At 41.9% G+C, this 23,002-nt stretch overlaps 1 protein-coding gene and 1 non-coding gene across 3 annotated transcripts in view; both read left to right on the top strand.

Moving 5' to 3' along the window:
* The first annotated feature begins 208 nt into the window (after positions 1-208).
* ATP6V1E1 (ATPase H+ transporting V1 subunit E1) overlaps positions 209-23,002 on the top strand; it is a 36,936-nt gene continuing 14,142 nt past the window's right edge. The window contains exons 1-4 of one of the 2 annotated variants that reach the window (XM_035028568.1): positions 209-370; positions 6,561-6,626; positions 12,049-12,158; positions 12,776-12,842. In XM_035028568.1, the coding sequence (XP_034884459.1) occupies positions 338-370; positions 6,561-6,626; positions 12,049-12,158; positions 12,776-12,842 (276 nt within the window). In that variant the 5' untranslated portion in view covers positions 209-337. Of the gene's footprint in view, positions 371-5,045; positions 5,152-6,560; positions 6,627-12,048; positions 12,159-12,775; positions 12,843-23,002 lie in introns of those variants that run through there. The other variant, XM_035028570.1, reaches the window with a different exon arrangement.
* LOC118025858 lies at positions 9,517-9,720 on the top strand. Its single transcript, XR_004683418.1, has one exon. It is a non-coding gene; the product is annotated as a small nucleolar RNA SNORA74 (small nucleolar RNA).

Genomic DNA, 23,002 nt, shown 5'->3' with positions numbered 1-23,002 from the left:
TGAACCCTGTCTTCCGAGGAATACGCTGTTGAAGAAAACAGCTCAGAAGTCACGAGCCAGCTGTAAAATGGACTGGGATTGGACGGAGAAGAGGCCGTCCGCGCAGGCGCTCAGTCAGGGGGCGGCAGGGCGGGACTTCCCCGGACCCGCTCTCTTCCCACTGGCTGAGAAAGCTCACAGGGCTGGGCTGCGCGGTCACCTGGCAGGAACCGGAAGCCGGAGTTATAAAACGAAGGAAGTCGAAAGCTCCCCTGGATTTTCTTTTCCCCTTCCTTCCACCGCCCCCTTCCAGCCTAAGCTAGAGCCAGTGGGCCTCCGGCCTAGCAGAGCTTTCGCCATGGCGCTCAGCGATGCTGACGTGCAAAAGCAGGTAGGACCTGCGGTTAGGTCTGGTGAAGTCGCAGTGCGGGTCCGGGGGTGGCGGACTGGAGGACGCGGGCCTCGGGCAGCCCAGATGCCGGAGGAGGGTCCCTTACTCCAAGTCTCCCGGGCTTAATAGGCTGTCTGCAGGAGGGGAATTTGACCTACAGCTCCTGTGTCTTCAGCTGCGGTTTTGTGCGCCGCGTTCTTGAATGTGCTGGCTTTTTGACTTACACCTCGGCGTCCCTTGTTTTCCCAGGGTATTCGCTGTGGTTGTTAAAGCAGAGAATTGAAAACAGGGTTTAAATGCAAATCGAATGCAAGGATTGAAGACCTCCTTTTCACTTGATTTTTAACCCTGAGGGAAGGGTTCGCAGTACGATAAAGAATGCTGACGGGAGAGAGTTGCTTCCAATGTTGTTTTGAGGTCATTCATTGAATTGTTAATCTTCATTTTGGAAGGATCTCCTCTATCATAATGAATTGTAATCGTTGGTCTCTCACTAGTGTGTACGTTAATGTTTATTAATAATAATGCAGAATTCCTCTCGATTTATGAACGCCAGCGCCAGCGTTTGGGCACAAAGTAAGTAAGTCAAGGTTAATGGAAAAAATTATGGAAGTCGTGAATCTACATCATTTTTGCAAGTATATCAGTCCTGGGAAACTAGGGTTTTTTGTTTGTTTTGCTTTTTTGTTTAGTTTGATGTGCCATACCTTCAAGTTGTAGGCATTAAGAAAGTTACAATTAGAAAGACTCCCAGGAAAATATATTGGCATTGATAGGCCTGTAACAAACATGGGAAAAAATGGTTTCCATTTGCCCTGCCAGAGATATTCTGAAACCATGGTCCTTGAATTTAGTAGTCATATTGCCAGTAGATTTTTCAGAGAAGGAAACTTATGCCTGCAATTTAATCTTTATAGTTTAGAGAACTAAGTATTTCTTTTTGAAGTACTAGGAAAATTCTCTGACTAAAGCTCACTCACTGGCTTATGAATCTTCTTACGTGAGCAATAAAATGTTTTTTCCTTGGATATTTCCATTTCCTAGAAGATGACTTTGCATTTTATTCTTAATCTAACGTGCACTAAGAAAAGTGGAGTGTTTCTTCACCCGTGGTCTCCTGCTAATAATCACAAAGGGAAATTGTGTAACAAAGATAGCATCTATGGATAAGATTAAGAAATCTTATAATATTCTTACAAAACAATGGGGTTTTTACATTTATTACTGCTGCTTCTGATTTTTACTGTAGGAAAAACTTGGTGCAGTGGAAAAGTACAGTGTCCTCCACATCTTCTAGTAGTCACAGTTACAGTGCTGATTCTCTTTTTCCACTTGTTCCTTCATCATCCCCCCCTACCCCTTTGTTATAATATATTGAAGAAAAAGCCTTCCCCAGGAAAAATATAAAGTGGTGTATTTCCTTGGAATCTAGACTAAAATCATTTTTTCTTTCCATAAAATTGAAAGATGAAGGGTCTCTATGGTCTCTACCCCTCCACGCTACACATAAGCTCCATAAGGGCAGTGTGTTTTGTTCCCTGTATTCTCAGGGCAGTGAATAGACCAGGCATCAAGCACATAACAAGTGCTTATAAATTGCGGATTCCTTGACTTCTTCCCCATTGTATTAAAATTTATGTATATTTGCTTTTTTGTCTGGGGAGTAATGTTATTTACTTCATCCAGTTTTTGAAGGAATCTGATTTCAAAAAACTTAAAACCCAGTAGGGTTAGCAGGAAGATGAAAAGTATCTTTTAAAAAGGAGGTAGTCTCCATTTTTTTTTTCTAATTTAAGATTTTTATTTATTTATTTGACAGAGAGAGACACAGCGAGAGTATCTTTTAAAGGCCAGATTTTTCTGCCTTAGGGATGGAGTTAAATGTCCTGAAGGGCTTGACTATTTTTCTTGTTGGAACTCTTGAAGACAGAATATGATCATGTTGGCTGTAAACAGCCTTCTCTGACCTGGGTTAAAATGAGTGTTTTGCTCTAGGCTGTGCTGATCTAGTCAAATCTGGTAGAGGGTCCAGCATGAGTGATAAAGGCAGATAATGCAGGTTTGAATCAGGGTTCACCTCTACAGGCCCACTGTGCCTTGTAGCATTTATAAACACCTGTTTTGATTACTGTATTAAACTACTTTTAAAATTCTAAACTGAGTTCAATAAGGCTTCAGACTGAACTTGTGGAGATACCATTCCTTACCATGAACACACCAATCTGTGGGGGCTAATCCTTTTAGCAAGGTCACAGTGATTTTCTATACAAAGTACTTCTGGATTAGGTACCCCAAATATTTCAAGGCCTGAGATTTTATAAGTATTGTATTACCTATGAAATAGGCTTTGATTATCATAATTATTTTGGTTCCTCAAGCATAGGGTAGTTGCTAAGAATTTTGACAAAAAAGAAATCTTCCCTTTCAAACCATACTGTTTTTTCTTTAAGACTTTGATGCCACGAGGTTGGATTAGTAATGCACTTTATATTTTTTAATTTTTTAAAATATTTTATTAGAGTGTGCACGCGATAGAGCACAAGTGGGGCGTGGGCAGAGGGAGAAGTAGGCTCCCCGCTGAGCAGACGCGGGCCTCCATCCCAAGACCCTGGGATTATGACTTGAGCCAAAGCAGATGCTTAACCAGCTGAGCCAGAGAGGCGCCCTGTCGGTGCCCTTTTTATTGTATTTATTTATTTTTAAAGATTTTATTCATTTGACAGCACAAGCAAGGGGAGTGGGAGGGAGAGGAAGAAGCAGACTCCCCACTGAGCAGGGAGCCTGATGGGAGGTTGACCCCAGGACCCTGGGATCACCACCTGAGCAGAGGCAGACACTTAATTGACTGAGCCACCCAGGTGCCCCTATTAATGCCCTTTTTTAAAAAATGTATAAAACACATAACAAAACTTAGTTACCTTAACCATTTTTTTTATTTTTTTAATTTTTTAAAAGATTTTATTTATTTATTTGAGAGAGAGAGAATGAGAGAGAGCATGAGAAGGAGGAGGGTCAGAGGGAGAAGCAGACTCCCTGCCAAGCAGGGAGCCCGATGCGGGACTCGATCCTGGGACTCCAGGATCATGACCTGAGCCGAAGGCAGTCACTTAACCAACTGAGCCACCCAGGCGCCCCTTAACCATTTTTTTTTTAAAGATATTTATTTATTTATTTGATAGAGACACAGCGAGAGAGGGAACACAAGCAGGGGGAGTGGGAGAGGAGAGGGAGAAGCAGGCTTCCCGTGGAGCAGGAAGCCCGATTCGGGACTCTATCCCAGGACCCCAGGATCATGACCTGAGCTGAAGGCAGACGCTTAATGACTGAGCCACCCAGGCGGCCACCATCTTAACCATTTTTAGCTGCACAGTTCAGTAGTGTTAAGCATATTCACATTATTGTAAAACAAATCCTCACTCACCTGTGTGTACATTAGATTTATGGTATCTTTGTGGTACCTGGAGAAGCTGGGAATTGTTTCCAGATCGTTAAACTCTAAAAAGTACTTGGGATATCTCAGGAGGCTTAAAATACCAACAGGTTCTCATTCATTCACAAATGTTTATTGAGCACCCCCTACAGGGGTAGTTGTTCCATGTTCTGGTGTTTTGGTGATGTAAAAAATAAGATCTCTATACTCATGGAACTTAAGTGGGAGAATTAATAAATACAGGGAATTAGGGGCTCCTGGATGGTTCAGTCAGTTAAACATCTGACTCTTGATTTTGGCTCAGGTCATCATCCCAGGGTCGTGAGATAGAGCCCTGCTTCGGGCTCCGAGCTCAGCTCATAGTCTGCTTGAGATTTCTCTCTCTCTGCCCCTACCCCCGCAGGTGTGCTCTTTCTCTCTCTCTCTCTCTCTCTCTCTCTCTCAAATAAAGTCTTTTTAAAAAATAAAATAGGGCGCCTGGGTGGCTCAGTTGGTTAAGCGACTGCCTCCGGCTCAGGTCATGATCCTGGAGTCCCGGGATCGAGTCCCGCATCGGGCTCCCTGCTCAGCAGGGAGTCTGCTTCTCCCTCTGGCCTTCCTCCCTCTCATGCTCTCTGTCTCTCATTCTCTCTCTCTCAAATAAATAAAATCTTTAAAAAAAATAAATAAAATTGAAATTGCTTTAAAAAAAAAATAAACACAATGATTAATGACCTAGAGATTATTGGTATTTTTTAAATCATCTTTTTTTACTCATCATTTCTTTCAGATAGAGCCCCTATGAAATGAAACTACCAATGAGTTTGATTAGCCGTAGTACTTGTATATTCACTTGGGTGTTATTTTTACATCTTTCACTAGAGATAGTACTTCATTTATGAGTCTAAAAAAAAGAAAACTTCATTTTTGAGTCTAAATTGGTTCAGTGACCCCAAGCCCCATTCAGAAGACTTCAGTGGACTTTATTCTCTGATTGTAGCCAGAGAAGCCTTATAACAGGTACCTCACCTTATAGTTTAGTTGTGGATAGGGACAAGTAAGCAAGGAATTAAGAATATGTGTTTAGGTAGAGGACGTGCAGAGGGCCCTAGGTGCACATTGGTGAGAAATTCAGGAAAGATTGGCCAAAGGAGGTGACAGTTAAGCAAGAAGAATCCCGAGAACTTAGCCAGCTGAAGGGAGGGAGAAGAGTATTCCAAGTGGAAGGAGCAGCATATTTGAAATCTTGGAAGTGAGGAAGAGGGTGGTGAATTTAAGGAACAGAAAAACTGAAATAAGTTTAGTAGGACAGGAACCAAGAGTCTGAAGAGTGGCAAATGGTGACGGTTATGTTTCATATGATGCTGGCAAGGTAAGCATTGACCAGATCACGTACCTTCTAAAATCTTTACACTTTATCGTAAAGCAGATTGGTGGGGGGGGGGGGGGGGGAGAGTGTGATATATCATGAAACTGGCATATTTATTTTTTAATTTATTTTTTAACAATTTTATTTATTTATTTGACAGAGAGAGAGACAGCAAGAGAGGGAACACAAGCAGAGGGAGTGGGAGAGGGAGAAGCAGGCTTCCCTCTGAGCGGGGAGCCCGATATGGGGCTCAATCCCAGGACCCTGGGATCATGACCTGGGCCAAAGGCAGACGCTTAACCGACTGAGCCACCCAGGTGCCCGAAACAGGCATTTTTAAAGCATCCTTTTGGTTGCAGTGTAGAGTTGATTAGGAAACAAGGCTGAGGGCAGGGAGACAAAATTGGAAGCTGTTGTAATAATTCAGCTGAGAGATGGTGGTAGCAAAGACTAGGATAGTGGCTATGAAGATGGAGAAATGTGGACAAATTAAAGAACTATTAGAATTGATAGCACTTGGTGGTTGATTGGATGTGAGGACTGAAGTGCAAGAAAGGGTCAAAGTCAGATGTTGGTGCTAATCCTCAAGATAGAGATCTTAGTGGGCAGAGGGGAAGTGATTAGCAGTTCATTATTGAGTGTGTTGGATTTAGGTTCCTGTGAGTAGGCTATCTACAGAGCAGTCTAGGAGGCAGAGGAAGAAGAGGATGGCACTGAAGGAGGACAAGGAAGTCATGGAAGCAAAGGGAAGAGATTGTTCTTACTCGAGAAGGGAGGGTTGACCAGCATATCAAAAGATGCTGAAAGATTGATTAAGGCCAAGATTTAAGGGCTAGGAGATTATTGTCATTTTATGAAAGTAATTTCAGTGAAGTGGAGAGGGTAGAAGTCAGATTGAAGTATGTTGAGAGTAGGAGGTAAGAAAGTTGAAAAAGTATGGAGCACGTGGCTGGCTCAGTAGAGCATGTGACTTGATCTTGGGGTTGTGAGTTTGAGCTCCATGTTGTGTGTAGCGATTACTTAAAAATAAATCTTTAAAAGAAGTTGAAAAGGTAAATATAAATCTGTTTAATTATAGACGGAGAAGAGGAAAAGAGGGTGCCGGCTGAAAGGGGTATGAAGTAGAGGAGGATATATACTCAGTCCTCCCTCCCCCATAGACTCCATGTTCCTTGAGAGTAGGGTAATGTTCTGTGTGATACTGAATATTGTGTCTGGTCCATTTGCTAGAGCAAATTCCAGATTGTAATATACCTGAAACCAGGAATTACCTCATTTGTCCTTGTACACAGTGCCTGGCACATAATATACTTTCAGTAAATGATTGATTATTGAATGAATCAGAAAATATGTATATATTTTTTTTGTTATAGTCAAAAATAAACTAACCTTTTCTTTCTTCTTCCTTCTAGATTAAGCATATGATGGCTTTTATTGAACAAGAAGCCAATGAGAAAGCAGAGGAAATAGATGCAAAGGTGAGACTCCCATCTTGTGGGTTCAGGAAGTTCTCAGAATTTCATAGTGTGGCTTTGCTAAGCAGTAATTAGTAAAATTGCTTCACAACACATTGTATAGGACTGCTAAGAATGTGTCTTATCCTTAATGTTAAAAAGTAAATTTTCCTGGGCAACCTTCTCCGGTCCCCTCCCTCTTTGGGAGCTTTGTACTATCACTCAGTAAACTAATTAATTGATTAATTTTCCTTTCTGAACATTCTAATTGCCAGTAAGTATCCTGAAATTTTATGGTAGGGAGTAGAAAAGTAATAGATAAATTTTCTCATGGAATCTGGAATCTAGACATTTAGCATCTATGACTAATTATGATAGTTGGTTAGGGGAGGGTATAGTATTTTTATGTTGTTATTTTTCTTTTTCATTAATTTGTGCTTGTTGAAAAAAAAATAATAGTTTGGAAGTGTATAAGGTATAAAATGAAAGCCCCTGTCCATTACAAAGGTGATACTTGGTCAGCAATTTTGAAATTTTATAAATATTTCCATTTGCAGTTTGTTTATACACAGTATATCAAGTTGTTCTTTTCCCTAAGTATAATCATAATGGGCAGAATATATTGTTTAATACATTATTTTCATTTTTTTTTAATATAACTTTAGTTTCTTTTTTTTTTTTTTTTTAAGATTTTATTTGAGAGCGTGAGAGCAAGCCGGGGGAGAGACAGAGGGAGAGGGAGAAGCAGACTCCCTGCTGAGCAGGGAGCCCGATGCGGGGTTGGATCCCAGGACCCTGAGATCATGACCTGAGTCGAAGGCAGACGCTTAACCGACTGAGCCACCCAGGCGCCCCTAGTTAGCTCATTTTAAAAATGAAAGTATTTGGGGCACCTGGGTGGCTCAGTCGTTAAGCGTCTGCTTTCGGCTCGGGTCATGATCTCGGGGTCCTGGGATCGAGCCCCGCATCGGGCTCCCTGCTCAGTGGGAAACCTGCTTCTCCCTCTCCCACTCCCCCAGCTTGTGTTCCCTCTCTTGCTGTGTCTCTGTCAAATAAATAAATAAAATCTTTAAAAAAAGTAAAATAAAATGAGCTAACTAGAGAACAGAGAAGCTAAATGACTGGCCCAACATCACACAGCTGGTACTTGCAGAGGAGATCCCTAGCCCAGCACTTCCTAGTTAGGCTGATACCTGAGTTATAATCTGTTAATGGCATTCATATGCCTTTGTAGGTTAACTTTTTTTTTTTTTTAATAAAAATAAAGGCTATCAGGGGTGCCTGGGTGGCTCAGTTGGTTAAGCGTCTGCCTTTGACTCAGGTCATGATCCCAGGGTCCTGGGATCAAGCCCCACGTCGTCGGCGGGTTCCCTGCTCAGCAGGGAGCCTGCTTCTCCCTCTCCCCCTGCTTGTGTGCCCTTACTCTCTGAAGTGAATAAACAAAATCTTAAAAATATATATATAAATAAAAAAAATAAAAACCTACGCTGACAAGCACGGTTGTCATGAAGATAGTGCCTTGGGAAGCAGGTGGTGCTGCAGTGCCAAGTGGGACAGAACGAGGTTGGTGTTACACGAGGTGCAGGAGTAGGGTCCTGTCCCCTGGCAGATGCTGCAGGAGTGACATTGTTTACAAGCTCCTCTGTTGTATCCAGAAGCGCAGTCAGGCACACAGTGGTCCCCCAGCAGCAGGTCCCGGGCATTCTGGAAGCTCAGGCAGAGGCTGCCGGTGTTGTGGAGATGAGCTGCGCAGCGCTGGTGCAGAGGATGGGGGTCATCAGTACTATCAACATTTCCCCCCAAGAACTCTGAGAGCTCTAGCACGATGTGCCCTCATTCACAGTGCTCCTGAGCTCCAGTGTAAAGGTTATTTAAAAATAAAATCTTAAAAAAAATTTTTTTATCATTTAAGGAAGAAAAGACTCTTTTGCCTACCACTACTATAATCTTTTTTTTTTTTTTTAAAGATTTTATTTATTTATTGGACAGAGAGAGACACAGCGAGAGAGGGAACACAAGCAGGGGGGATTGGGAGAGGGAGAAGCAGGCTTCCTGCCAAGCAGGGAGCCCGATGCGGGGCTCGATCCCAGGAGCCTGGGATCATGACCTGAGCCGAAGGCAGACGCTTAATGACTGAGCCACCCAGGCTCCCCACCACTACTATAATCTTAACAGCTGATGGAGTATTGTTTAATTTTGTTTGATGGTCATAGGAGCACTTCAGTTTCTTGTATGACTAGTGCCCTTATTTCCCTCTGGGACAAATGTAGAAATTCTATTTCAGCTGATAAATGCATTCCTATTTGAAATAGTCTTATATCGAGATGCCTGAGTGGCTCAGTCAGTTAAGCGGCTGCCTTTGGCTCAGGTCATACATGATCTTAGGGTCCTGGGATTGAGTCCTGCATGGGGCTCCCTGCTCATCGGGCAGTCGGCTTCTCCTCTGCCTGCCATTCCCACTGCTTGTGCGCTTGCTCGCTCTCTCTGGCCAGTAAATAAAATCTTAAAGAAAAAAAAGCATTGTATCTCGTATAACACAGTCATCTTTATTTCCCATGATAGGTATAGAAAAAAGCTGTTAGGCACTTCTTTTCATTTATTTATTTGTAAAGATTTTATTTATTTATTTGAGAGGGAGAGAGCACCAGGGTGGGGAGGTACAGAGGGAGAGGGAAAGCAGACTCCCCGCTGAGCAGGGAACCCACTGAGCCGAAGTCAGTTAGATACTTAACTAACTGAGCCACCCAGGTGCCCCAGGCATTTCTTTTAGAATATAAAAGCTCGAATACCTGTGCCAACCATTAAACATTCAAGTGGACGACTCTAGCTAACTTTGTAAAATCATTTCATACTGCTTAAAAATCATAGACATCTGACACACTGGTAAGATCACCTTTTAAAAAATGACCGCTCTTCCAGCAGTAGTCAGCTGTCCAGATAGACCCATTCCTGTGATGGTGTTACACTGCTGGAAGAGGGCTGTCCTGTCGTCTTCCTCCAGTGGCTTCTGTCGCTCTTCTGGTGGCGCCTGCCGTTGGTGCAAGGCAGAACTGTGCTTCCTTGAGAGGGTGCTGAGCGTTCACTCTGGCCGCTTAGCTCTAGTCCGGGAGCAGACATAGTATACCGCATGCTTTCTCTGCATGTTCTAGTTAGACCGCTTTTTCTTTCTCTTTGAGTATTTCCCTTTAATCCTGCTTTATATTCTCTAATATTCCACACTTTGATTTTATTTGATATCCTAAGTATATTCTTCCCCCAGAAAACTTAATTGCAAGCTAGTTTGTCCGTTAAAATGTTTTGGATTTTTTTAACATAGATCAGTTACTGTAAACTTCTTTATAAAATATATTCTAGGTTGTCATTCAAAGTCTTTCTATATTTGATTTATACTTAATAATAAGAGTTTTCTGGGGCGCCTGGGTGGCTCAGTCGGTTGGCGCTAGGTTTTCTGGCTTTGTTCTGTAGCACATTTGGAGCCATCATTGAGAAAACAGGAGGTGCAGAAGATGACCTTAACACAGAAACAGCTGGAACTGTGACAGGCATGTTGTATATATGTACAGGCGGTCTTTGAGGGGTAGCACAAGGTGCTCTAGCAGGACTAATGCTTCCTAGCCTCTGCACACTATATAACTGGGAGCATATGAAAGCCTCCTTGCTCCAGCAGTCACTCTGAAGATTTTGACAACTTATGAATGGAGGACACTTTAGTAGTCATCTAGATCAATTTATACATCAGCCTAGAGTTATTCTCTCTTCCTACAATTAGTTTGAAACATTGGAGATTCCAGTTTGCTGTGATGAAGATTCATGGATGGGGGCACCTGGCTGGCTCAGTAGAGCATGTGACTCTTCATCACAGTGTCATGAGTTCCTGCCTCATGTTGGGCATAGAGCTATGGGTATAGCTCTAAAAAAAAAAGAAAGAAAAAGATTCATGGATGGTTGACCAGGACTGGCACTCCTTCCAGCCATTGAGTTAAAGCCAAAACCCTCTGGTAGCTGAGTAATGTGGTTTTCTCCTACCCCCTGCACTGGAAAACTACCTACTCCCAGAATTCAGGTCATGATTGTTGTTGTACTGTATCACCACATTTGTTTATTTAATGATCTGAAACTGTAATGTTGCTTTGTATTCCCAGTAAAATAGAAAAAAATTTAAAAATTTAAAACAAAAAGTAACTGCTCAATAATTTATACTCATAAACAACTTACATTTATATAACTTATAATTTTAAAAGGACTGTTAGATTTATCTTACTTATTTGACCTATGAGGAATGAATACTGTTCTATTTATTTATTTATTTTTTATTTTTTTAGAATTTTTTTTTTTTTAATTTATTCATTTGAGACAGAGAGATACAGAGAAAGAGAGAGTAGGAGCAGTGCGGAGAGGCAGAGGGAGAGGGAGAAGCAGACTCCCCACCGAGCAGGGAGCCCGATGCGGGGCTCGATCCCAGGACCTGGAGATCATGACCTGAGCCAAAGGCAGACGCTTAACGACTGAGCCACCCAGGCGCCCCCTATTTATTTTTTTAAAGGGAGGTAGGGTGGGAGAGGCAGAGGGAGCGAAAGAATCCCAAGCAGACTCTACGCCTAGCTTGGAGCCCACGTGGGACTCGATCTCACAACCCTGAGATCGTGACCTGAGCTGAAACCAAGAGTCAGACACGTAATCAACTGAGCCACCCAGGCACCCGAAGAATACTATTTTAATTATTTTATAAGGGAGGACTAAGACTGAGATTACTTGACCAAATTTTTTTAGGCAGTAACCCAGATGTAAGCTCCAAATTCTGTAGTCAAATGGATTAAATTTAGAATACATAATGATTTTTTTTCACATACAGAATCTTCTATCTGAATATATCCTTTGTAACTTTGTGACTGGGTACTGTTATCTTTTTTTTTTTTTTAAAGATTTTATTTATTTATTTGACAGAGAGATAGCGAGAGCAGGAACACAAGCAGGGGGAGTGGGAGAGCGAGAAGCAGGCTTCCTGCCGAGCAGGGAGCCCGATGTGGGACTCGATCCCAGGACCCTGGGATCATGACCTGAGCCGAAGGCAGACGCTTAACGACTGAGCCACCCAGGCGCCCAATCTTTTTTTTTTTTTTTTTAATTTTTATTTTAAGTAGGCTCCACACACCGTGGGGGGCTTAAAATCATGACCCTGAGATCAAGAGTGGTATGTTCTACCAACTAAGCCAGCCAGGCGCCCGTGGGTACTATTATCCTAGATCAAATTTTTAGTTTTCTGGTTCATCATTTATGTCGAAAATCATTGGTTATCCCTTTTGAGTAAATTAGAAATAAATTTTGAAGACGAGTCATAATAAACTAACTATTTTTGATATGGAATACAGTGCTGCTGGTTGCCAGCTGCTTAAAATAAAACTCAGAATCTGGTGTAATGAATTAATAATAATTGTTTCCTTGATAGGCAGAGGAAGAGTTCAACATTGAGAAAGGTCGTCTTGTGCAAACCCAAAGACTGAAGATTATGGAATACTACGAGAAGAAAGAAAAGCAGATTGAGCAGCAGAAGAAAATGTACGTAGATCCTCGTACCATATTAGCTAAGGAAGCTTTAAAAAGTCAGTGGGATGGGGTGCCTGGGTGGCTCAGTTGGTTGAGTGACTGCCTTCGGCTCAGGTCATGATCCCGGAGTACTGGGATCGAGTCCCGCATTGGGCCCCCTGCTCAGCAGGGAGTGTGCTCCTCCCTCTGACCCTACCTCCTCTTGTGCTCTCTCTCACGCTCTCTCTCTCGAATAAAAAAAAAAAAGTCAGTGGGACAAGAGGACAGAGCAGGTGCTTTGGAGTCAGGCAGGTATGGGCTCAAGTCTTAACTGGACCACTTAATATACTTGTATGACCTTGGGCAAGTTGTGTAATTTCTTTTTCTTCATTTGTGAAAATGGAAGCATCACAGGATTATTGAAAGAAAGTTGTAATAACTGATATGAAAGTGCTTGCCACTTGGTAAGCACTCAATAAATACTTTATCTTTGAAAATAAGTTGGTAGAAACCACTAAATGTATTTTAGTGGGGTTCTCTGAGGTATATACAAAGAGAAGTATCTGTACATACAAAGGAAGCTGTATATTTATTTCTCTGCAGTTTTTTTCTTATGCTATACTGATACTATTTTTCCATACCTTTTGCAGTCAGATGTCTAATTTGATGAATCAAGCAAGGCTCAAAGTCCTCAGAGCAAGAGATGACCTTATTACAGTGAGTAATTTGCTCTTATTACAAGATTATAAAATGTTTATTCACTTACCTATTATAGAGAATTCACTAGTTAGCATTAGCGAATTAAGGAGTTGAATGATTTCTAGAGAAAAAATATTTGGTCAGCAAATCATTATACTAGGTTTTGTAATAAATACAAAGTGAAGGGTGCCTGGGTGGCTCGGTCGAGCGTCCGACTCGATTTTGGCTCAGGTCATGATTTCAGGGTCATGAGATTGAGCCCCGAGTCGGGCTTTGCCCTCAGCATGGAGTCTGCTTGGAATTCTCTGTCTCCCTGTTCCCCACCACCATGCGCTTGGGAAGTATTGTCTTCTAAGGAAGAAGTTAGAAACCTACAGAAACATACCACTTAGTTGAGAAAGTTTAAAGGTATTCACATTAGCCTACCTGGCTCAGTTGGTAGAGCATGCAACTCTTGGTCTCAGGGCTGTGAGCTTGAGCCCCACATTAGGTGTGGAGTTTACTTAAAAAAAATTGTGTTCACATAAAGGTATTTGAATTATATTTTAGGAACCAACTAGGATGCCTGCTGTCTTCACTGTTCTTCATTGTTATATTGGAGGCCCTAGATTCCTTTAAGATGGAGAAATAAGAATTATATACAAACTGGGAAAGAATAAAGATTTTTTGCAGATGTGATTTCCCACACAAAAAAATAACAACATCTAAAAAGTAATAAGAACTAGTAATTAGTTTAAAATGGTGACTGGTGTGGAGCACCTGGGTGGCTCAGTCGGTTAAGCCTTTGGCTCAGGCCATGATCCCAGGGTCCCGGGATTGAGTCCCGCATCTGGCTCCCTGCTCAGCGGGGAGCCTGCTTCTCCCTCTCCTGCTCCCCCTGCTTGCGCTCTCTCGCTCTGTCAAATAAATAAAATCTTAAAAAAAAAACAACAACAAATGGTGACTGGCTACAGAGAGAATATACAGAAATTAATAGTTTTTCTGGATCCCAACAATAACCAGTTAGCATGTAAAAAAAAAAAAAGATTCTTTTATAATGGTTACAAAAATTACTAAATTATTATGAATTATTAGTAAATAAGACCTAAATGAAAAAACTATATAAAACTAAAAGTATAAAACTTGAATAAATGGAAAGCATACCATTTTCTTAGAAGATTAAAGAAACAAACTAATATTGTAAGCTATCAATTCTTATTAGGTTAATCTGGTACGGCAGCACTGAGAATGGACTTGGTGTGTCAGTGTTGACACATTTTGCAGGGAGACTTTCCAGACATTGACTAATGGTTGACTTCTCCTCTTCCAAGTCCCATGCTAAATACTGAATTTTCAGACCTGGCTAGCTAGGAGAATGGTGGTTCTATTAATGAAATGGGAAGTTAGGAGGACAAACTTTTTTGGACATACTTTAAGGGGCCAAGAAACCTCCAGTTGGAAATGTCTGTCAGGATGGTAAATATGGGGCTGAAATGCAGGACAACAGAGATCACTTATTAACATAACTCATAATACTTCAAATTCGAATGCTTTTAAATTCTAGGCATGTGTGGGGCATCTGCCTTTGGCTCACGTCATGATCTCAGGATCCTGGAATTGAGCCCCATCGGGCTCCCTGCTCAGTGGGGAGTCTGCTTCTCCCTCTGCCCCTCCCCCCGCTTGTGTGTGCACACTCTCAAATTTTTTTTTAAGATTTTATTTTTTTGTCAGAGAGTGAGCATAAGCAGGGGGAGCAACAGGCAGAAGGAGAAGCAGACTCCCTGCTTAGCAAGGAGCCTGATGTGGGACTTGGTCCCAGGACCCTGAGATCATGACCCAAGCCTAAGGCAGACGCTCAACCAACTGAGCCACCCCGGTGCCCCATAAATAAAAATCCTTAAAAAAAGTTAAAAAATAAATTCTAGGGGGCACCTGGGTGGCTCAGTTGGTTAAGCAACTGCCTTCGGCTTAGGTTATGATCCTGGAGTCCCGGGATTGAGTCCCACATCAGGCTCCCTGCTCAGCAGGGAGTCTGCTTCTCCCTCTTCCCTACCCCCCTCTCATGTGCTCGCTCTCTCTCTTTCTCTCTCTCATTCTCTCTCTCTCAAATAAAATCTTAAATAAATAAATAAAATAAATTCTAGGAATGTGGGAAAATAGGAAATCTGTTGCTAAGTTATCTTCCCACATGGGAATGAATAGTTCATCCTTTATAAAATACCAAAAAGAGGACTGGAGAGCTTTTTGTGGAAATGTTGACTGCAAAATACCTCAGGACAGCTGTTACCTAGTGTCTTCACTAAAATGTTGAGTTTCAGTAATCAGTGGTTGGTTTCCTTCCACAGGATTCAAATTTCTTTAGCAACCTGATTGACATAGTTTATAAGTTGGACTTAGAATAATAACCACCTTAGGGGGGTGGTTTCTTGTAGAAGAACTTGGGCTTTAAGAGTATTTCAGCTTTGGGGTGCCTGGGTGGCTCAGTCGGTTAAGCATCTGACTCTTAATTTCGGGTCAGGTCATGATCCTCAGGATCATGAAATCGAGCCCCATCTGGGGCTCTGCGCTGGGAATGGAGCCTGCTTGGGCTTCTTTCTCTTCCTCTCCCTCTGCCCCTTCCTCTCTCAGGGGAAAAAAAAAAGTCTTTAAGCTTTGCCATGTTAGTTTGAGTAAATTATTATTTCTGACCCTCAGTTTCCTCTTTGGTATGTATTAATTATGATACTTGGTTCAGAGGGCTGGGTTTTTTGTTTCCTTTTTTTTTTAATAGTTTTATAATTATTTAAAAACCAAATTTATTTTTGGGCTCCATGCTGGGTGTGGAGCCTGCTTAAAAAAAAAACCAAATTTATTTTTACACAAGTGTTATATATAGCACATTAAAAAATCTAAAGAATCAAATCCATAAAGGTTTATGCCAACAAATGTCAGTTTCTTGGCCCTATTGAAACACAGGGTTCTTAAGCTCTTACGAGGATTGAATGCAAGAACGTATTTAATTCCTCTAGCTTAACACTGGCATATGGTGTTTATTTAAGAAGTGTTACTTGCCTTTCTCCACCTCATTTCCTCCAGGTGGTAACCCTTCTTTGAATAGGTCTTTTTTTTTTTTTAATTTTTATTTATTTATGTGACAGAGACACAGCGAGAGAGGGAACACAAGCAGGGGGAGTGGGAGAGGGAGAAGTAGGCTTCCTGCCGAGCAGAGAGCCCGATGCGGGGCTTGATCCCAGGATCCTGGAACCATGACCTGAGCCGAAGGCAGATGCTTAACGGCTGAGCCACCCAGGTGCCCCGAATAGGTCTTGATAGTTGAAATATTCTCCCAGCTTCTTGGTGCCTTTGCTCTTAAAGCCCCTGGACCGTAAGTTGCTGTATATTTGATAAATGCCCAGAGTCAAAAATGACAACTGTGACAACTACTGGGTAGATGCTGTTATTTGTACAATTCAAGAGTTTAGAGACCTGTAACTTAAATATCTCAGCAGCATTCCTCAAGATGAGTGCCAAGGGTTATAGCACATATTGTTAAATGTTATAATTTGACCAGTTAATAGGTTTTGTATTTGCTTTATCTGGTTTTATGCTGCCTTTTTTGAAGATTAATGATACTAAAAGTGGGAAAGATCCTAAGAAAGGTCATCTCTAATATACTATAGAAATGCTTTTGGGGTGCCTGGGTGGCTCAGTTGGTTGGCGACTGCCTTCGGCTCAGGTCGTGATCCTGGAGTCCCGGGATCGAGTTCCGCATCGGGCTCCCTGCTCGGCGGGGAGTCTGCTTCTCCCTCTGACCCTCCCGACCCTCCCCCCTCTCATGTGCTCTCTCTCTCAGTCTCTCTCTCTCTCAAATAAATAAAATCTTTAAAAAAAAGAAAGAAAAAGAAATGCTTTTGATAATATATTCTCTAATGGTGTACTTGTCTTAGATGGCAAACAGGTTTTATAACCCAAAGTAAACAGCTCAGTATTTTAGTAGATCTGACTTCACTTCAAATTAAAGTTATTATTTTTTCTTGTCCTTATTGTTTGCTTGACCTAATTTTTTCTTTTTTTTTTTTAAAGATTTTATTTATTTATTTGACAGAGAGAGCGCGAGAGAGGGAACACAAGCAGGGAGAGTGGGAGAGGGAGAAGCAGGCTTCCCGCTGAGCAGGGAGCCCGATGCGGGGCTCGATCCCGGGACCCTGGGATCATGACCTGAGCCGAAGGCAGACGCTTAACGACTGAGCCACCCAGGCGCCCCTGATTTTTTCTTTCTTTTTTTCTTTTTTTAAATATTTTTATTTATTTATTTGACAGAGAGAGACACAGCGAGAGAGGGAACACAAGCAGGGAGAGTGGGAGAGGGAGAAGCAGGCTTCCCGCAGAGCAGGAAGCCCGATGCGGGGCTCGATCCCAGGACCCTGGGATCATGACCTGAGCCGAAGGCAGACGCTTAACCGACTGAGCCACCCAGGCGCCCCTGATTTTTTCTTTTCTTTTTTTTTTTTTTTTTTAAATTTTTTTTTAAAGATTTTATTTATTTATTTGAGAGAGAGAATGAGAGACAGAGAGCATGAGAGGGAAGAGGGTCAGAGGGAGAAGCAGACTCCCTGCCGAGCAGGGAGCCCGATGCGGGACTCGATCCCGGGACTCCAGGATCCTGACCTGAGCCGAAGGCAGTCGCTTAACCAACTGAGCCACCCAGGCACCCTGATTTTTTCTTTTTTTAAAGATTTTATTTATTCCCTGCTCCACGGGAAGCTTGCTTCTCCCTCTCCCACTCCCCCTGCTTGTGTTCCCTCTCTTGCTGTGTGTCTCTGTCAAATAAATAAAATCTTTAATTAGAAAAAAAATTTATTTGGGGCACCTGGGTGGCTCAGTTGGTTAAAGTCTGCCTTCGGCTCAGGTCATGATCCCAGTGTCCTGGGATTGAGCCCCACATCCGGCTCTGTGCTTGGCGGGGAGCCTGCTTCTTCCTCTTCCACTGTCAGCCTGTCTGCCTACTTGTGCTCTCTCTCTCCCTCTGTCAAATAAATAAATCCAATCTTTTTTTTTTTTTAAATAAATACAATCTTTAAAAAATAATAATAAATAAAGATTTTATTTGTCAGAGAGAGCACAGGTGGAGGGGAGGGTCAGACGGAGAGGGAGAAACAGACTCCACACTGAGCAGGGAGCCTAGGGCAGGGCTTGATCCCAGGACCTCAAGATCATGACCTGAGCCAAAGGCAGACACTCAACTGACTGAGCCACCCAGGCACCCCTGATTTTTTCTTTCTAAAAAATTTTTTTAGGGGCACCTGGGTGGCTCAGTCGGTTAAGTGGCTGCCTTTGGCTCAGGTCATGGTCTGGGGTCCTGGAATCGAGTCCCACATAGGGCTCTCTGCTCAGCAGGGAGTCTGCTTCTCCCTCTGCCTCTGCCTGCTGCTTTCTCTGCTTGTGCTCGCTCTTTCTGTGTCAAATAAAAATAAAGAAATCTTAAAAAAAAATTTTTTTTAAAGATTTTATTTTTAGGGGCGCCTGGGTTTTATTTTTTAAAGATTTTATTTATTTTTGCAAGGGAGAGAGAGGGAGGGGGAGAACACAAGAGCACAAGTGGGGGTGGGAGGAGGGAGGGCAGAGGGAGAAGCAGACTCCCCACTGAGCAGGGAGCCAGATGTGGGGCATGATCCCAGAGTCCTGGGATCATGACCTGAACTGAAGGCAGACGCTTAACCAACTGAGCCACCCAGGTGCCCTAAATCCTTTTAAATATAATGAATTACAAGTTTGGCTTTTAGAAGGAAATTTTAGGTGTCATGGATAGGAAACTAATATCTAAAATTTAGATCATTTACTTAAAAAAAAAAAAAATAAAATTTAGATCATTTACTTAATCAAATATCTGATATGCTTACCAAGTGGCAAGCACGATTTTTATTACTAAAGTTATAATAAAATGGAGTCCTTGCCTTTGTGGAACTTAATATCCTAGTAGGCTAAGTATGACTTGTGGTTTAAAAAAACAAAACAAAAATTGGGGTTTTTTTTTTTTTTCCTTTTTTCTACTTCTCTGTATTTTCAACTTTTCAGTACCAGTGCTTGTCAACTTTTTTTGCCCTCTAGAATATTTACATGATTATTTTATACTTGAATAACCTTTCTCATCATACACAGTGATTTTCAAATTTTGAGGGAGAGGATATAGAGAGAAAGCACAGTTGTATGGAATGAACATTTTGTAATTGGAAAAGATCCAACTTCAGATCGTTTTTCAAAATAAAGTTTGTGTACCAGGGGGCGCCTGGTCAGTTAAGTGTCTGACTCTTCATTGCAGCTCAGGTCATGATCTCAGGGTCATGAGGTTGAGCCCTACATTGGGCTCTGCACTGGGTGTGGAGCCTGCTTAGGATTCTCTCTCCTTCTCCCTCTGCCCCCCCCCCAAAAAAACCCCCAAAAAACAAAATATAGTTATCCACCATTTTCTTTAAGAGATGGGCTAAGGGAAGAGGCTTACATTTTATAAGTTTGAAACACAAAGCAGCAGTTTCAGGTCATATCACACATATCTTCCCCAAATTTTGCCAGAGAGTTTGTCTGCTTATTTCCAAAATTGTCACAAACAAAATTCTGTTTCAGTACTATCATCATCTTTTAGTATTCACTATTCTATTTTCACTTTCTAATTTAGCTGGGTTGCCTTCATAAGCTATTTGAACTGAATTCAAAGTATACTTCTATTTGGCTTATATCCTGCTGGGCCCTATAGCAGTCTGCATCCAACTGGATTGAGACAAGAGTATATATCTGTACTATAGCTTTTTGAGTGTGAACCTTAAGAAGAATATGGAACTTATCCTTTGGCTGACTCTCTAATTTTAATGAGCATAAAAATTACCTGGAAGACCTTGTTAAAATGGGGATTCCCAGCCCTATTTCCAGAGAATTTTATGTTCTAGTCAGGAATCAGCTTAAATAAGCAGTCCAGAGTACCCTTGATGCAGTGGTCTGAGAACCACACTAAGAAATACTGCTTTAGGCTTACATTTTTGTTAGAGAAGGAGCTGGTGACAGTGGGAACAGACAAGGAGGTTTGGGCTTACCTCTCAGGTCAAGAAGTAGGAAAGCCTAAACCACGGTAGCAGCAAAAGAGATAAAGAGAAGGCAGGAGCCTCATTGCACAGATCCTACAAAGGTAGTTGTAGGACTTGGCGACTTTCAGGTTGTGATGAGTGAGCGGAAAGAAGTAGTCAAGAAAGACTTAGGGTTCCTGGGGTAGGCAACTGGATGGAGGGATGGAGATTAGGAATAAGAGGAGCAGGTGAGGGATGGTGATAAACCTTGGAGTTGGAATAGCTTTAGGAATCCAAGTGAACAGATACGAGTTGGGCTTATGAGAGAGGTTGGGACTTTTTTTTTTTTTTTAAGATTTTATTTATTTGAGAGAGAGAATGAGAGACAGAGAGCATGAGAGGGAGGAGGGTCAGAGGGAGAAGCAGACTCCCTGCCGAGTAGGGAGCCCGATGCGGGACTCGATCCCGGGACTCCGGGATCATGACCTGAGCTGAAGGTAGTCGCTCAACCAACTGAGCCACCCAGGCGCCCCGGGACTTTTTTTTTTTTTTAAGATTTTATTTTTAGGGACGCCTGGGTGGCTCAGTCAGTTAAGTATCTGCCTTCAGCTCAGGTCATGATCCCAGAGTCCTGGGATTGAGTCCCGCATTGGGCTCCTTGCTCAGCAGGGAGCCTGCTTCTCCCTCTGCCTGCCACTCCCTCTGCTTGTGCTCTCTCTCTCTCACATACACACACACATAAATAAATAAAAAATCTTAAGATATTATTTTTAAGGGATCTCTACATCCAGTGTGGCATTCAAACCCATAACCCCGAGATAAGAGTCACACACTCCACTGGCTGAGGCAGCCAGGCACCCCAAAAGGTTGGAACTTCTAAATGGACAACACACAGGTCCCAGCTAGAGCTGTGGGTATGGATGAGATCACCAAAGTTGTGGATGTCAAATTATAGGGCCATGTAAACAAACTGAGAAGCATGTATATATATATATAGACACACATATATATATACATATATACACATACATATCTACACACATATATCTACACATATATTTATATATATATACACACATTTTTTTTTTTTAAGTATGCTGTATCCCCAACATGGGGCTTGAACTCACAACCCCACGATCAAGAGTTGCATGCTCTACCAACAGAGCCAGCAAGGTGCCCCAAGAATGCAGCATATTTAATAGGCAGGAAATAAGAGATTGCTAAGGAAACATGAGGGAAGAGTAGTCATGTTGGAGGAGAATAAGAAGCTAAAGGAACAGAAAACTTCAACAAAATGATAATCTAATATAGTATCTAATGCTTCCAAGAATCAACATAGGAAGAGCAAAGAGATTTGGCAATCAAGGTGTCATTTCTGACTTTGCCAGAGCGCTTCATTTTCATTAATGAAGGCAGAAAGCCAGACTAACGGCCTGAAAGATGAGAAGTGACTGTGGCTTGAGGAGCTGAAGGCAGGGTGTGTGGCCTCTTAAGCAGTAGGGCTGTGTGAGCCGTCTGTGTTCTGATCTCTTTCTGGAACACATGTGAAGTCCCAAGTCTTCTGTAGCATGCAGCTTGAGTTCAGTATACAGTTGAGCTTTTATTTTTTTAATTTATAATGAGAATTGTGTGAAAATAAACATTTGTGTAATTTCAGTTGTCCTAAAGACGCTGATTTCCTTGGGCCTTTGCCAAGTCTTAACTTCTTGCCATCAAGTTTTTTACAGTTGAGCAGACTCAGTAAGAGGTCTGGAGGAATGGGGAGCCAGACTCGGAACTGACAGCACACAGGTTACATATACATCGGGGCATACATACGTGCCCCGATAAATGGGTTTTTTTTCTAGTTTTATCCATAGAGTAGGAAGTTAGGTAAGAAGGGGAAGTTGTCAAGCAGTTGGATAGAAAGGGATATTGACAAATGATAGAAGGAAGGGGAAAAATAGAAAACCAGGGTAAAAATGAAATCAGCAGGCTATTTTGCTATCAAAATTGGTCTTAGTTACATAATCCTTCAGTTACTTTTGTCTGCTATTTATCTTTTTTCCTTGTCTGCCCTGATGTTTTCTAGGTTTAAGAGTACAAGCTTTGGAATCCCTGTGAAATCTGAATTTGTATTTCCTGGTATCAGCTGTTTGGTGGGCAGATTTTTTAGCCCCTTTGAACCTTCTGTTCCCTATAAAATGGGGGAAAAAAAAATAACACCTGAAGCTTATCTAGAATTAAATCAGATAATCTAGGTAAAGTGACTAGTATAATGCCTAACACAAAACACATCTTTATTAACACTTCCCTAAACTTCACAACTTACTTAAAAATTGCTAGAAGATATACACTAACATATAAATTCTGATTCATCGATCCTGAAGTAGAGTTCTAGTTTTGTGGTTAAAGAGAGATGAAATAGAAATGTCTTCCAGGGAGGCCAGCTGACTCATCAAATTAGGCGGGACCGGGGAGATAGGATTTTTTTTTTTTTAAGATTTTATTTATTTATTTATTTGAGAGAGAGAGAGAAACAGCATGAGAGAGGAGAGGGTCAGAGGGAGAAGCAGGCTCCCCGCTGAGCCGGGAGCCCGATGTGGGACTCGATCCCAGGACTCCGGGACCATGACCTGAGCCAAAGGCAGTCGCTTAACCAACTGAGCCACCCACGCGCCCATGGGGAGATAGGATTTTGATGTTGACATCATAATCGGGTTTTGGTTTGCTACTTTCCGGACCAGAATCCTAATATTTCCAGAACCCTTAGAGGCAGTAATGTTGAAGTGGGCAGATAGGCCCTTCCAAAACACTGATACTGGTATGTGAGCTGACACGTGAACTGCAATAATATACACATCTCTCCTTGGAAAAGCTGCACGGGGAGCCAGATGATAATCAGAGAGTTTGAATTTAGAATGAAAGATTATTAGTCACTAAGATATTAGTGGTTTGTAACATTGTTGATCATAATCTACTTTTTTCACCTGTGATGACCTATCTATCAAGTGGATGGGAATACTTAAGACAGGGACAGTACAATTTATATCAGTTAGATTTCAGCCTTCTTAGCTGGACTTTGGTTTATTTCGACTTCCCTACATCCTTGATTGGAGTTGTAAGTGGTGTTAAAACTTCTCATTTTACCCGTTTCCAGATTTTTATACTGGGTTACTTTTACAG

Source organism: Mirounga leonina, unplaced genomic scaffold (genome assembly GCF_011800145.1).
Source record: "Mirounga leonina isolate KUSES-001 unplaced genomic scaffold, KU_Mleo_1.0 Mir_201, whole genome shotgun sequence".
Classification (NCBI taxonomy): domain Eukaryota; kingdom Metazoa; phylum Chordata; class Mammalia; order Carnivora; family Phocidae; genus Mirounga; species Mirounga leonina.
The sequence above is the reverse complement of the archived record's forward strand: the minus strand, read 5'-3'. Positions and strand labels throughout refer to the sequence as shown.